Raw genomic sequence first — 16,300 nt, 5'->3', positions numbered from 1 at the left:
ATGAACTTTGTGGTTAATGCTGTGATCAGTTCCCCACCCCTGCTTCCTGTTACCAGGCAGAGCCCTGGGACTGGAGGTCAGACACTGAGTTTCCCTGCATTTGCAGGTTCTGTGACCAGCCCTTCGTTCCCTTCATCAAATGGGGGTACAGGTACATACCTTTGACCTGGATGCTCTTCCCAGCCTCTTTCCTGGCCCCCTGCCCCAGAGCTGACTCTGTCCCTCCCTTGACCACAAATCTTCTTTCCCATGGCTCCCAGGACAATGTCTCAGCTCTCCAGCCTGGTGGCCCTTCATCACTGTGCCTTTCCTCTGCTTTTCTCCCAGCCTTCTTGTCTCCCGGTATGAATAGAAAATATTTTCCTTGGGAAAAATCTTTTTTGGTACCTTTCTTCTTTCTTTTCCCGTTTCTGGGATATTTGTGCATACGAGTCCACGAAGAGCTTCCTGCATCTTCCCAGCTGTGCAGCATTGTGTTGTGTGGGCATTTTGTGGATTACAGAGCCTTCCTCCATTGCCCCGGCAACTGCGGACCTGCCCAGGGGTCCCCCTGCTTTGCTCAGTTTGGCTCTTCCAGAGCTGTTTTAACATGAACCTGGGATCTTATTTGTATGCGGCTATGGTGAAGCCAACAGATCAGGAGACAACCGCTATGGAAAAGACAGTTTGTTACCCCCAAGTTCCCTGAAGAGGGGGCAGCCATGCCATGCAGGGCCACATGGGGAAGCACCAGGGTTGGTCAGGAGGCATGAGAAGTGAGGAGGAACTATGGGGAGGAGCTTTTCTTGTGGTTTCCATGGGAACACACAAGACAGGATACACAGACTCAGGCTAGCCAGCTCATCAAAGTACCTGGCCCACCTGCACATGGCCATTGGTCCAGGGTGGGCCTGAGACTCAACCAGGGACCATCAGAGTTACCTCTAGGGTGGATATATACACCAGAGAGAAAGACAAGTTTTCTTTTGGCTAGTTGCCAAGATAGGAGGCTGTGAACTTGGGGCTGCTGTGGGCCACCTTGCCCAATAGGTGGAGGGAACATCCAGAGACCAACCAAGTCAGCGCTACAGCAGCAAAGTCGAGACGGAGCAATACTCTGGTGGACACAGTTTGTGTGCCTGGATCCAGTCATGCCTAACGTATGGATACTCCCTGTGATGGGCCGAATTGTGCCCCTCCCCTCCAATTCCTGTGTTGAAGTTCCAACCCCCAGTACCTCTGAATGTAACAATTTGGAGGTGGGGCCTTCAAAGAAGAAATTAAGGTTAAATGGTGTCTTATGGATGAGCCCTGCTCCGTGCGACAGTTGACCCTTGAACAATGTGGGTTTGAACTATGTGGGTCAATTGCAAAGCTGCTTATAAGTGGACCTGCACAGGTCAAACATGTGTTTTTCAAGGGTCAAGTGTACTTGGAGACATAGGGCCTTCTGAGGGGTGATTACATGAAGTGGAGGCTGTTAACTGGGGCCCCAATCCAATATGACTGGTGTCCTGTAACCAGAGGGAGTGGCACCAAGGGCATGTATGCACAGAGGGGTAACCATGTAAAGAGGCAGCAAGAGGGTGGCCATTTACAAGCCATAAGGGGACTCTGCAGAAGCCAACCCTGCTGATATCTTGGACTTCCAGCCTCCACAGCTGCGAGAAATGTCTTTGTTGTTTAAGTCCTACACATAACATGTGGTCACTATGTTCCTGTGGCAGATTAAAAATCGCTGTGGATTTGTGGCACTCCCCCCCAGGAGAGATAGAGTCTACACTCCACTTGGACCTTGGCTAGTCAATTACTTGCTCTGACTGCAGAATATGGTGGAAGTGATGTTCAGTCAATTGCAGGTCTAGCCTTAGGAGCGACTGGCAACTTCTGCCTTGGAGGAGATGAGAGGCCCTGATCCTATACAGAAAGGGAGAGGGGTCCAGCCGGGCCCAGCCTTGTGGTTGCCCCCCACCCCCATCAGAATGCCAACATTGTGAGCGAAAGCATGATGAACCCTCCAGCCCAGCTCAGCTCGGCCCAGCTGCTAGCTGAATACTACCAAGTGACTTCACGATACTGCCAGGTGGATGCCACAGGAAGCAGCAGGCTCACCCAGCTGGACCCTACCTGAACTCCCAATCCATGAAACTATGAGAAACACTAAAACAATCGTTGCTTAAAGTCACTAAGTTTGGGAATAGTGACATAGCAACAGGCAACCAGGACTGTTCTCTTTTTCCTTGAACTTGCAGAGTTCTGCTCTTGATGCTCACAACTGGAAGCGTCCTGACTAATGCGACTTGTCTCCCTTAACTGCCAAGGGTCCATTATCTCCCCAAACTCTTCCACCTCTGAAATTTAAAATCCCAGCATCTCATGATCTGCCTACTTTTTCTATTCCACACCATTTTCTTGTGCTCTCTTTCCAGTCTCCTGTACCTGTTCTTTGATCTCACAGCTTTAAGCTTCAATCCCACAGCATCACATTCTCCAGCATCTATCTTGGTTTCTCTTCCTCTCTTCCTTACCCCACTGCATAGAGAGAGCTACCCACTCAAAGTGTTCACTCCTTCCAGTGTCCATGCCTCCTTCCTTGCCCACATCAACAGCCTTCCATGACGCTCTGCCTGCAAAGACCCAAGCCTAGATCAATGCCACCATCTGCTCTTTATCATCCAACAACCACAGCTTGGAAGAAACTTCCCAGAGCAATGACAGTTGGTGCCACTAACAATTAATAACCTCCCATCACAACTGGACCTTCGCCACTGCTCGCCATTTGTTTTCCTTGTCCCATTTCTTCTCCTCAGTGGCTATTGCAACACCGCCCCCCCCGCCCCGCCTCAACCAGCACCACCCTTCTTGGATTCTCTATCCCTCACCCCTGCTGCTCTCACCCACATCACTTTCAGCAGGTGGCCTTGGCAAAGTCCTTCACTGTAAAAAGGAGCCACTAGGTAGGAGGGCCTCACCCCAGCCACCCAGATCATAAATGTCAGCCTAAGATGAACACGAGGGATGGAGAACATCTGTTATGGGGTCTGGAGGAGGAGGATAACTGGTTGCTTTAGACAGCGCCACTTGATGGCACAGTACTGGAGAGGCGAGCGCAGCAGACTGAAGAACGTAAGGGCGACAAGAATCAGGAAGTGGGTGTAAGCTATTCTCTCAAAATAAAATGTTGGATGGTGCATAGAGGGAGTTTGTAGGGATCAGGTGGACAGATTCAGGCATATTTATCTCCTTCAGAGAAAGAGGCAGTAAAGAAAGAATGAATGAAAATTTAGGAGAGAGAAGGAATGATTGAGGGGGTGTGGAGGAGACGGATTCCCAAGTAAAGGAGGTGGGACTAACTTCAGACAGGAAGAGGAATGCCTCTTTCTCTGAAAAAGACAAGGAGTGAATCACTGGCACCAGTGGTAATAACTTTGCAGAGGTTGGGAGTTGCTTTTTTCCTGTTAAGTGGGGAAACCTTATTCCTGAGAGTAGGGGGAGAAGGGGAGATAAGAGAGCTGTGAAAAAAAAGAGACACATTTACAATACTCACAGAGTATTATGCTGGAGAGGGCTGACTAGGGGAAAGCTGAAGCATTTCTGGGAAGTACTGATGCTCCACCCCAGCCACAGAGGGAAACACTGAAGGGGAAGGGTTCCCCTAGTATCTTCCTTGTACATGCTTTTAATTGTCTATATCCCTGGAAAATTCAAGACTATAGGATAAGATGAAAAAGGATGGAAAGAAAGTTTGACAAGAATCTAATGAGAACCCCATAGTGAAAGGGAAGGGCAGAGGCAATATATAAAGAAACAAAGGTTGAGAATTTTCCAGAATTGATAAAAAGACACCAACAAGCACAGGTTAAAGAGGCCAAACGAATATAAATAACAGCAAACAAAAAATAGCCACACTTAGTCATATACAGTGAAAATAGTGTGAATACCACAAAGCTCAGATGGCTACAGGAGCCTTCAGAGGCCACTCAGCCCAGGTGCCAGGAAAAGCTTTCTGGAACCCATGATGGAGGAGCTGTGAGCTGAGTCCTGAATGATGAGTAAACATCAGTCAGGTGAGAGAAGGGAACAGGAATGGGAGATTAAGTGTAGAGAGGCTCACCAAGCAAAAATCACAGCTCAGCTAGAGAAGATTTAAGTGCCATGATTAATGAACTTGATTTAAAGCAACTATTTATATATATACACACACACATCACCAAGTTCAACAAATGTAGAATACACATTATTTTCAAGCCCATGTGAAATGTTTATAAAAACCAAATAAAAATTGTGCCACAAAGAAAATTAAAAATAAAATCAAGCATAGTCTATATTCTCTGCACTTACTGGGTTTAAGGTAGAAATAAAGAAATGAAGGTTATTAGAAAAATTTGATGTGCCTAAAAATACCTTTGGGTCAGAAAGTCATAACAGAAATTAAAATATTTTAACTAAGTGATAATAAAATTTTTGGTATGAAAATTTGTGAGATGCAGCTAAAGTTATGCTCAGAGGGAAATTTATAGCCTTACATGCTAATATTGAAAAAGAAGAATGACTGCAACTTAGTGATATGAGTCCATACCAAGAGAGCAGACACAGTAGAATAAACTGGAAGGCTTATAAGGAAGGACATAAAGAACAAAACTAAATATAGTACACTTCGGGAAAGGCATGCTGATGGATTTTAACTTGGTACTCACACAAGAAGAACAAGGAAGAAGAAGAGTAGTGCTGGAACAATGACTCCATACACGATGCCTTGGATTAGCCCTTTCATGAACACTTTGGGAAGTGAACTCTCATCTGGAATCAGAGAGAAGTGAGAACATTTTTTTTGCCTACTGTTGTGAAGTCTGAGATACTATTTTTCCTTTTGTTCCTGTGCCCATCCTCATCCCAGTCCCTAGGCTGTTGACATTCTAGCCCAGCTACCAGAGTCCTTATGCTTACCTGGTATCAGGAAGACAGTTGAACTCTGGTTTCCATATTTGTTCTGTGCCACACAATGGAGGTTCATGACTGTTTCTGGCTTCCCAAGCAGGAAGATGGTGCTGTTGGCCCAGGGGGCAGTTATGTTGGTAGTCACCTGAAGGATGTTACTCATGTTTTTCACACTCACAAGAACACCTTCCATGAGCCAATGCACGACGGGTGTGGGGATACCATAGAAGGAACAGCTGCACTTCAGAATCTTCTCCAAGGAGCAGATGTGATAGAACAGCATGGTAGGAACTGTGGGGAGGGGGGCCAGGAGTCAACAAAGCATCCTGGTTTCCCTTCTCCACTTCCCCCAGGACCCAGCCTTCTCCTCATTTATGATGCAAAACAGGAGCTTCAATAAGACTTTCCGGAAGCTCAGAAGGGCTGGAATTTATCCTCTCTCCTCATTTGTCTCAGACTTGGGCTCAGCTCTTACCTGTGACCTTTCAGCCCCAGAAGCCAGGGGAAGATGTGGCTGCTCCTCTGACTTCTCCCTTTCCCTTCCTACAAGGATTCAAGTACTCAAGTATTTCTCTTAGGTTCATCATTTCTTTCAGACTCTGGATCTTCCCTTGCCCACTAGCACTCACTGATTGGTGGAAACTTGGCGATTCTGGTCAAGTTAGGTAGGGAGAAGTTCAAATGGCATTGCAGCGTGGTGTCATGGTCCTCAGGCTTTGGGGTGATGTGTAGCACCGAAGAAGAGGAGGAGTTGTTTCTGGAGCCATCTGTGTTGAAGGATTTAGTGTGTTCTTTCCAGGAGAGGAAGAGGGCTTTGGTTTCTATGCAGGAGCCTCTGATGGTACAGGTCAAGGCCACAGGCTTCCCAGCCACAGGAATATCTGGAATGTAGAGCTCTGGTTTCTGTGTCCAGTCTGAAGGAGAGAGTTGTATTGTACCCAAACCTCGGGGATGAATGACCCTCATGGATACTTCACAGATGCCTAGGGTTTTCAGGTTACAAAGTGCTTTCTCATCTATTAGCTCACTTGGTACCCCTCCCCCATTCCTCCAATCTATTGGGACAGGGCATTGTTATCATTGGGTGGCTTTTCATAAGCTTATTTCTCTTCTCTGCAAGGAAGAGACATACACCATTGTCTCAGTGAGACACTGGAAAGACTTGCTTGAAGTGGCAGAACTTGAGCCTGAATCCTGGGCTTTCAAGACTGAGAATAAGTAAATTTCCTAAGGATCTAGATTGCCTGTGATCCCTTGTCTGTCCCCTGGCCTAGACTTCCTAGGGCCAGCTCCTACTCTGCCTCCTTCCCTCCCCATCTAATTCTCCCAAGAGGCTCTGCCCTTTCTGGCTGATCTGTGATCATTTATGCCTCCATCTCTTATTGGTTGGATGCTCCCAGGTAAGTGACTTCCTCTCTCTTTGCAATTTCTTCAGAAAAATTAAGTTGCAACTGTAATTGTATCTTTGTATTATTGTAAATTACTAGGATTTTGTAAAACCCAGTGCCCTGTGAGGTAAAAACCACACAATTACCAAACCCCTACTGTAGTTCCTTCTTTCCAAACCACCCATTGCATGAGATTGAATGTCACCTGGCAGGAAGAGTGTGATATTCTCCCTCAGTAAGGTACTCTTTTGTTCTTCTTGATCTGCTGAGGATAAGTATGTCATGTTGTCCCTTCTGAGTACATTGTGGGCCAGCAGGGTACAGTCTTGTTCTTCAAGATTCCAAATAACGTGGAATCTTTCACTGGTGTTATCATCTATGGCAGCACTAAGTTCACTTGTAGATACAGCGGAGCTAATATTTTTATTGATCCAGTAGCCTGTGATCATGGAATTGTTTAGCGATTCTTTGAGAAATTCTAATCTGCAAGGGACTGGAGTGCACAGGCCCTCCTCCACTGGCATCTTCGTGACTTCCATTAGAACACAAGAAAGTAACCCTGTGGGGAGAGATTCAAGTTGAAAAATGAACTCTCCCAGTCTCTCCCAGTATCCCAACCATGCATTAAAGGGTTCACCTTAACCTAGAAGGGTTTGGCCATTGCCCAGATCCTGGGAGGGGACTTTGAAACCCTTGGAATGTCCTGCCTGATGAGTATGTCTTGGTTTACCTGAGGCCTTGGGGCACAACCAGACAGTATATGCTAACAATGTGATTGATTGTGGGGATCTTGGGGCACATGGGATCATCATGACTTCTGGAGGGGCTGGAGACTAAGGGGCTGGGGCATGGGAGTGGTCAGCCATGCCCATAGGACCAGAACCCAACGACCAACCCTGGACACTGGGGCTTGGTGAGTTTCCCTGCCTGGCAATACTGTGCATGTTGCCACAGTTTGTTGTGGGAGAGGTACACAGCACCTGCTCAGCTCTACTGGGAGAGACGACTGGATGCTCATGCCTGGTCTCTCCTAGACCCTGCCTTAGGTGCCTCTTCCCTCTGCTGATTTTAGTCTCTATTCTCTTGCTATAATGAACTGTCACTGTGAATATGCGAGTCCTTCTGTGAGTCATGGAACCTGAGAGTGGTCTGGGGGACTCCCAAACTGCACCAACATAATGTAGTCTGCTGGGTTTTTTTTTTTTTTTTGCTGTTCTTGTTATTCATAGGGACTATATCTTATGACCTTGGCCTAATTGTATCATTTCTGAAACTCAGCTTCTCAATAAGAAAAATGGGTACAATAATACCAATGCTGCAATGATGTGGGAATTAAAGATATTAACTACAGAGGCACATGACACCCTGTAATAATAATTGCAGGTTGTAACTTAGCTGTTCACTCTTAGTGAACAATTACTCCTTCCCCTTCTTTTTCCCTTTCCTAGCTGACAACTCTCTCATGTACAAAATAGATGTACTTGTAAACTTCATGGCTCCTGAGGCCACTTCTAGTAATGACACCCTAAAATGATGGTAGTAAGACCACCAGTAAGTCTTCATAGATTTCAAAGCACTTTCATGGAAATCAGCATAAGCAATTCTCAAAATGGTTTCATTATATTACTACCCTAGACATAGGGGTAAATTGAGGTTCAGAGAGATGAAGAGCCTTGTCCCATGTCATAGACAGAGGGGTAACAGCATCAGGCCTGGCCTCCAGCCTTTCACATATGATGTCAGTAGTCCAAGATGTCACATCCATGGATCTGGACACACCTGGTTCTGGGCCACCATGCTGTGTCTGTTTTCTAAGATGTGGTTTAAGAATACCCACCATACAGGATAATGTGGAGACAACAGATGTGGACCAACTTGTCATCTAGGTTCTAGAGTGTCAGGGGCATGGTGTTACGATGGTACTAGGAGTCAGCAGGAGTTGGGCTCCACTAGCGAAACTGCTGGAGACTTTGGGCAAGCTCCTGAGTCTCCCAAAGCCTGTTTCCCCATCTGGGAAATGGGGATAAGAATCCCTCAGGGGGTTGTTGGGGAGCTGAAATGGGACATGTGGGGGGTCACAATGCCAATCACGGAATGCGCATGTGGAATTCTTTCTTACTTAATTCATCAAGTACTTAATTCTTTAGGTCCTCACCCCTTTACCTCACCTCAGCCTTGTTCATCTTCCAACACCACTGACCCCCACCCCCACTCCAGTGCACTCCTAGCTTCCTAAGACACCTCCCACCCTGCCTTCATTCCACTTACCCAACCATAACAGTGGTAGTGCCATGAGGACCAGCAGGATCTCAGGGACAAGAAAGGACCAGGACCTACGCTGTGGCTAAATATGACCTCAGATCATTATGTCCTGGAAAGGAGGATTTGGAATGAATGAGGAGAGGTGCAGTAGTAAGAGACATGGGGCAGGGGTAGAAATAAATTCACTGCTTACTAGGGGCTATTGTCTCTTCCATCAGCCTTAAGGTCTGTTCATGTGTGAATTAGGAGCTTCATTTAAACAGCCACCAGGAGCTTCAAGAACAAAAGAGAGTCCCCATGATTCTCTGTAATTCTGACCAAAGGTGGAGAATGGAGAAGATGGGATATATTGAAGGTATCTGCATTTTTAAAAGGCATTTCTATGGCTGGCAGAATAAACTCCAAACTCCCTTGCCTTGCATTCGAGGCTTTCCACGATTTTGCCCCATACTTGCCTTATCTCCACTGCCCCCTGCCCTATACCTCTGCCATTCTTTGCATGCAGAAGAAATAAAGGCACCGTTTCCACATATACTCTGTACATACCCATTTCTGTATGTTTATTTAGGCCAACCCCCTTTTTTATGGCATCCTTATGCAACTCTCTCCTCCACTCACACTCATATCGTACCACTTTATCCAAGTCCAGGTCAATTGTAACTTCCTCCTAGTAGCTTTCAAGGACACCCACAACCAGAAGGCCGCATTTCTCAGACTCTCTTCAGGACCCCATCTGTCCATCTCTTTTCCAGCAACGTGTCAGGCAGACTTGGGGTTGCCTACATGAGCTGAGTCAACCCTCCTGTGTGTCTTATTATTTCAAATTTGTTCAGGTGATCAAGTCCCTGGTTCTTTAAAAATAAATACCCTCGATTTCCCTGCCTTTATATCTATCTATCTATCTATCTATCTACCATCTATTTATATTTTTAGAGAGAGGGGAGGGGAGGAAGAAAGAGAGGGAGAGAAACATCAATGTGCAAGAGAACGATCGACTGGTTGCCTCTTGCATGCCCCCAACTGGGGACCTGGTCTGCAACCCTGGAATGTGCCCTGATCAGAAATCAAACTGGCAACCTTTTGGTATGCGAGGTGACACCCAACCCACTGAGCCACACCAAGACAGGGCTTCCCTGCCTTTTCAAATTTAAGGTTGGCCATGTGACATAGTTCTGGCCACTGAGTCAAGTATAAAAAAAATGTCAATAACTTACTACCAGCAACTAAAACCCTATTTAACCTTTACACCATTTTTTTCTTTGCCATCACAATTGAGATCTGGATATCTCTTTTAGTTCTATTTTTTATGAGCTATTAAAATTCTAAACCCTAGTTTAAAAAAAAAACAAGTTTTTATAATAAAGGAAACAACTCAGAAAGAATTGAAGGAAATGTTCCCTACCCCTGCAGCTATAAATCAAAATACATTGTTCCATGTTTTAAAAGGGTTCAAGGAATCTGATTTGATACTGTGCAAAACTGAGAATGTTTATAAGAATATAATTTATGTCCTCCTCTGCAATATACAGTGTTTTAATGAATATTCATGACTGTCACTGACTTGTTCCATTCTGTTAATACAAATCCTCCCTTGAAAGAACAATTTAAACAAAGTGGTCTTATGAGACTCCAAAGACATTACAAATTATTCCATGTCTTATGAAAATGATATTCAAATAAAAAATGATATTCTGACCAGTTGTCTTACTTGATAATTTCTTGCTCTGGTAACAAAACATTGTAATTGAGGGCGTTGTTTTCTTAAATGTATACCCATCTGTGGGATTGCACTCTTCTCTTTTCCCACATGTACAGAGCAAAAATTAAAACCTTGCACTTTGCTAGACTTATTATTAAGCACAAATGTTGAGACTTCTCAATATAAAATGTCAAACATGAGGCTCTCTGCTGGGGGTACTGGGGAATTCTGCTTATCTGATACTGGCACCAATACTTTCTCCTCGTCACTTGCTGCTTCTTCCCTGGACTATGGATGTAATGCTGGAGGGGAGCAGCCATCTGGCAACCATGAGGTAACCCGAGGCATTGTCCACTCTCTGGTTTCTCTTCACTTCCCTCATCCATAACACGAGACGGCTTTATTGTTCAGATTGTAATGGTCCTTCAGGCTTTACAATCTCTTCCCCTTCTCATGCCCTTCTCCAAGCCCTGGCACATCCATGGGCTGTCTCCATAGGCGACCTTTCCTTTTCCAAATTTTCCTCTTCATCTCGGGTTCGGGTTCCAAGGGCTTAAACCTGAGCCTTCCTCAACACATCTCCACCTGACTAGTTCCTTGAAAACGGAGCGTCCTCTTGGACTTTTGCTGAGTGAGGAGGGACTGATGGGCTGACTTACTACGACTTACAGAACACTGACTGGAGAACGAACTTTCCAGAGGAATAAACTGTTGGAGCTTTAAAACGTCTCACCTTGAGCTGTACACTCTGTCTCATCCCTTACTGACACATGGATTAACCGTGTAAAAAACCACTGACTCACCCGGAAGTGACTTAGGTCGAGGAAGGCTAAATGGTTAGCTGCCTTGTAGCCAGCTCACTGGGTGGCCTGGGAGTCATCAGGCTTCACCAACGACCCACCACCAGCCAGTGCTCATGCGCGGATTCCAGTTCCCTGAGAAGCACTAACCCTCCCCACTCCCCTGCCACCCTCTCCACATGCTCACCAATGAGCATGCGTGAGTCTGCCAGAGCCAATCAGAGCTGAGGATGTGCGCAGGGGCTGCTGGGATGGGAAGGGGCCTCGTGGGCTTCCAGTGCTTGAGCTAGTCTGGAACAATGGTGACTACTGGAAACCCAGGACTCTGATGGGGCACCCCTCGCCTCAGCTCTGAGGAGAATCATCTTTCTGGAGCTGGTGGTTCTAGGTTACTCCTAGAGGTTAAGACTCAAGCCAAGTAGTCGTTTAGGGACGCTCTTCCTCAACCCAGTACTTGTGGGAAGCATGATGGGAAGATGGGAGGCCATTGATCAAGGAACAAAATGCCAAGTCCACGACCCTCAGGGCCAATCGGAAGGCAAGTTCTGTCTCCCGGGCAGCTTACCCGTCAGTCTGAGCTCCAACGGCACAGACCACTCCCCTGCCCCCAGGGTCTTGAACTCATCTCAGAGCATAGAATCTGCTGTTCCCTCCGACTAGTTCCTAATAGTTCTTCAGATCTCAGCAGAAATGTCAGTTTCTCAATGAGGCTTTCTCTGATTTTCTAATCCAAACTAGGTTCCTCCTCTGGTCCTTCATACAGGCTTAGTGGTCTCTCTTTTTTCTTCTTGGCACTTATTTTATCATTTTGTGTTTCTTTCTTCACTATCTGTGTACCTGTGCAGACCACAAGATCCACAGAAGCAACGTCAATGTCTGGCTTTTTTGCCTCATCTGATACAAGATGAGTTCTCATGTGGAATGTATAAACTGCATGCAAGAGAGGCACCCATACATGTGAGGGCTTATATAAATATCTGCCTTAAGTACTCTGCCTTGAGTGCAAGATAACCATCTCACCAGTACTGAATGGAAAACCAATGGACTTATTCACAAATAATGCCCCAGGGAAGAGATGACCCTTTTTTTCAACAGCTGAAAATTAGCAGCCTCTGCCACCAGAAGAAAGGTTACCATTCATTCTGAGAGGAATACACAGCCACGGCCCATTTCAAGGTCAGAATCCTTTTCTCATTCCTTGTATGCCTACCTTTCAGCCTGGCCAAGAAATATTGTAATAACTAGGTTCTTTGCCTCCAGCCTTATCTCTTCTAAATACATCTTCAATAACTACCCCTAAAATGGTCTTTCACTGTGTATCTAGTCACCCCACTTCTTTGCTTCAAACCTTCCAGCAGCTTACAGTTCATTCAATTATTCAACAAACATTTTTGAGAGTTTATTATATTTTAGGCACCATGCTAGGTGTGCTGGTGATATAGCTAGGAAAAAAAGACAGGATTGATGTTCTTGTGGAATTCGCATTCTAAGGGAGTCAAAATAAGGTCCTACCACATAAAGCTCCAATGCTCAGCTTGACATTCAGGGGCCACCTTTGTGTCTTTTCTCCACCTGTATCTCTGGACGCCATTTTCCACATACTCTCCACCCAGATACACCTCAAGTGAGAGTACTTAAGTTTAAAGTTCAAGGGTGGGGGAAAATGATCTTCTTCCAAGACATACAACCATTAAGCATTAAGTTAGGATTCAATACAGCTAGGATGGCTCCAAAGTCTGATGCTCCTGTGTGTATATCTCCAGGTCCTGGGCACACAATAAGGGCTCAAAAGCTCCTCCTTGGTGGACCTATTTCATGGTCTCACATGTATTTTTCTTCCCTTTGACACCATTCCAGGACAGGGCACATTTCTTCTGGCTAACCCAAAGAACAGTTTATAGCTTGCTTTCAAAGTTTCTAAGATCAGGTCCAAGAGTAACCCTATTCAGTGGAGAACCAGTGTGAAGGACAGGGTGGGGGAAGCATGAGAGGTCTTTGTAAGCTGAGGTGGCTCAGGGGCTCTAGGTTTGCTACAGATTCTGGGTTTCTGTGGCCTTAACAGTTTTATGGGATAATGGGCTCTCCAGGTGCGAATATAGTTTTCACAGGCTTTGTCAGCTCCAACTCAGCTTGCTTTTTCCTGGAAGTTTAGGATAATGGGTCCTGCAAAGCAAAGAGAGAAAGATGTTGGAACAGGTTCAGAGGTGAGTTATCCAAATAAGGGCAGAATTCTGTCCCTTCCTTTGAGCATTTGGGACAACATGGAGCAGGTATTGGCTTCACCTTTCCTTGCAATGCCCTAGTTGGATCCTGCAGTGCGTCTCCTCCTGCTGGTCCTTCCTGTGCATTCCTAGCACCAGAGCCACCTGACTGCCCCCCAGACTCCCTTAGGAAGTTCTGCCTGGTTCTACAGGTAGGTTCAGTCCCTCCTTCCTCGGGGCAACCAGACCCCCAGCTCAGCCTCGTTGCTGTGAGGGTGCCTTCCCCACCAGCCTGGTTGCTCTCTGAGGGCAGGGCTTGTGTCTGACCCATTTCTGAGATCCTAGCATGACCAACATGGGTATTAGGAAATACTGCAGGAAATACTGGTGGAACATAATACGTGGTTTATCCAAAAAGGAACACTGGCTCCCAGTGCAAGGTATATGAACAGCAGCAGGGCACTTCTGGCCTAGAGGATGTTCAATAGTAAGTAACAGCGAGGCTCAGAAACCTCAAGTACTTTCTTCCAAACTCCACTGAGGATACACAGTGTAGTGTAAATGCAGTAAACTGCTTAATCTGGCCCCCTGGCACTTCGGACTGACTCTCCAGCCTGTGGCATCTACAGACTGTGGTAACCGCAGATTGCCAAACTCTCAGAGATACAACCCTTTGATTTCCACTCTAATGCTACAACTGCTGCTGAATTTCTCCCAACCCTGTTCTCAGTAGGGACTCAGTGTGTGTGTATGTGTGTATACATTGCTGATTCTAATTATTCTTTAGGTTGTTTTTCTTAATTTTCATCCTTCTTTCCCTCTCTGGGTCTTAGGTTCATCATCTATAAGATGATGTTCAAACATATTCTAGCGTTCTATAGAATTGAGGATAATCATGTGGTTCTCCTGATATGTCTTATTACCATTATTATGCTAGACTAGATTGCAGATGCAGTGGGTACCCACCAATCTTTGTCTCTCAGAAGATGGCATGACTGTGTATTCTTCCGGTTCCTCAGGCTTCAGATCCACATTGGGTTCTTGGCATTCTCCATTGTTAGTGTTCTTTTCTGCCTTGATCGCTGCAATTTTTTTTGCCAGCTTCCTTCTGACATGTTTCACTCTACAGAAATGACCCTCTGGATTAGTTCTGGCTCTCCACAACCCCCAGCCCCCCCAAGAGGGCTGTGGTCTTAATCATAAGTTCCAGTTTAGAACCTCAGTGATAGTACCATCTTGTCATGTTATCTAGGGTGAGCCATACCATTGTCTGGGAGTTGGTTTCATACTCCATACAATGGGATCACCTTGCTCATCAGGCCCTGGGGCTCAGGTGAGGTCAGCTGTGAAAGGGCTTTGCAAACTGTAAAGGATTGTTTTGGTCTCTAAGTCCAGATGACTAGACATGAAAATAGCTCCCCAGTTGGCCCTGACACCCTGCTCCTCTTCTTCCTCACTTGGGGTATCTAGTCACTCCCAAGTCCCATGTCTATGACTGCCTACATCACTTGCCCTGGCTCAGGCCTGGCTCAGGCTCCAGGCCTCCTGGTTCTCCCTCTCTGGTCTGTGTTTCACCCAAAGCTCACACCTTCCTTCCCAGCTTAACATGCTTCCAAGGCTCCCAACTCAGAATAAAGCCCTAGACATATGGAGACCAGACCGGCACCCCCAGCCCCCATCAAACTATCTGGCCTGACCTCTGGTAACTCTGCGCTTCTCACTCTGAGCTTCTGGCCAATAGGTTCAGCCAAGTTTTGAGAGTCTTTATGAACCAACATAGAGGGCCTTTTTCATCTTTGCTGTTAGCTATTATCAGTCACTCTCAGTGCAACTGACATTGCACAAAGACACTGGAAATGCCTCAAACGTGTCTCTAGGAACTGTAGATACTACTTTCTACAAGTAAGTGCTCAGTCCCAGGTCCATGGCAGATGGTAATCTAGGGACTCTGATGGTACTCTGGGGATCCCCAGAGTACCACTTTCCCCTTTGCATTCTCTCTTTCATGAAATTGGCTGAAAATCTCTGTCTCTTGGGCTTGTTTGTGGTTCAGAAGAGCCCTGATGGCCCTGAATTGTGGGGACCATGTTTGGTGCCACTTTCCCTTCCCTTGAGGGCAGGGGCCCAGTCTCTGCTTGCTCTGTGCCACACCTCAGCCAAGGCCTGCCGAGTAGCAGGCTCTGGGAGAGGCCCACAGATGAATTTTAACTCCAGTACTCACATGAATGGGATGAGGCAGAGGAAGAGCAGTGCAGTCGCAATGGATCCATAGGCAAGGCCCTGGAAGAACCCGTTGATGAATGTCTGCGTAACCAAGGAACTCTTTACTGCAAGTAGAGAACATATGAGAAAGGCTGCTCTCCTGCAACCTTGAAATTGGAGCCAAAGCTCTGCCTCCTCCCCTGGCGCCAATGCTCATCCCCATCCCCCTCTTCCTCATCCTCACTTGACATCAGTATGATGCTCATCCCATGCACTCCATGTGTATTCTTCCCCTCACAGAGAAGGCTTGTGCCCATTTCTGGCACCTCAGCCAGGCTGATGGTGGAGTTGGTCCAAGGGCCGATGTGGGTGGAAGTCACCTGGGAGCCATCGTGTATGCCATCTATACCCACGATATCACCTTTCATCCACCATCGTACGTAGGGTACAGGGACCCCATGGAAGAAGCAGCTGCACTTCAGAACCTCCTCCAAAGAGCAAGAGAAAGAGACCAGCCTGGCAGGTACTGTGGGGAGAGAGGGCCAGGAGTTGGCAGGGCATCCTGATGCCTTTCTCCATCTCCACTTTCTCCAGGACCCAGCCCTTTCCTTACTCATGATTCACAAGGAGCTTCAGAAAGACTTTCAAGGCCCCAGAGGGATAATGCCTCACAGACCTCTCTCCTCATCTGGCCTGAACCTAAATGCTTGACCTTCTAGACTGGAGTTTTCTGGGGATGTACACTGCATATAATCCCTTATCTACACCCTGCCCCCAGGCTAGACTTCCCAGTCTTAGCTCCTATGTTCTCCCTTCTCTTCCTCCCATCTC

The 16,300-nt window shown here is 46.4% G+C and overlaps 1 protein-coding gene across 1 annotated transcript; it reads right to left on the bottom strand.

The window, feature by feature from the left end:
* Positions 1 to 1,846: 1,846 nt before the first annotated feature.
* On the bottom strand, positions 1,847 to 16,086 carry SIGLECL1 (SIGLEC family like 1). The gene is made up of 6 exons (XM_036012871.1): positions 16,083 to 16,086; positions 15,714 to 15,995; positions 15,489 to 15,594; positions 14,230 to 14,390; positions 4,927 to 5,208; positions 1,847 to 1,896 (listed from the first exon to the last, which is right to left on the bottom strand). The coding sequence occupies exons 1-6, from the start codon at positions 16,084 to 16,086 to the stop codon at positions 1,847 to 1,849; spliced, it is 885 nt and encodes a 294-aa protein (XP_035868764.1).
* Between the last annotated feature and the right edge of the window lie 214 nt (positions 16,087 to 16,300).

The sequence above is a fragment of the Phyllostomus discolor genome, chromosome 12 (assembly GCF_004126475.2).
Source record: "Phyllostomus discolor isolate MPI-MPIP mPhyDis1 chromosome 12, mPhyDis1.pri.v3, whole genome shotgun sequence".
Lineage (NCBI taxonomy): Eukaryota > Metazoa > Chordata > Mammalia > Chiroptera > Phyllostomidae > Phyllostomus > Phyllostomus discolor.
The sequence above is the reverse complement of the archived record's forward strand: the minus strand, read 5'-3'. Positions and strand labels throughout refer to the sequence as shown.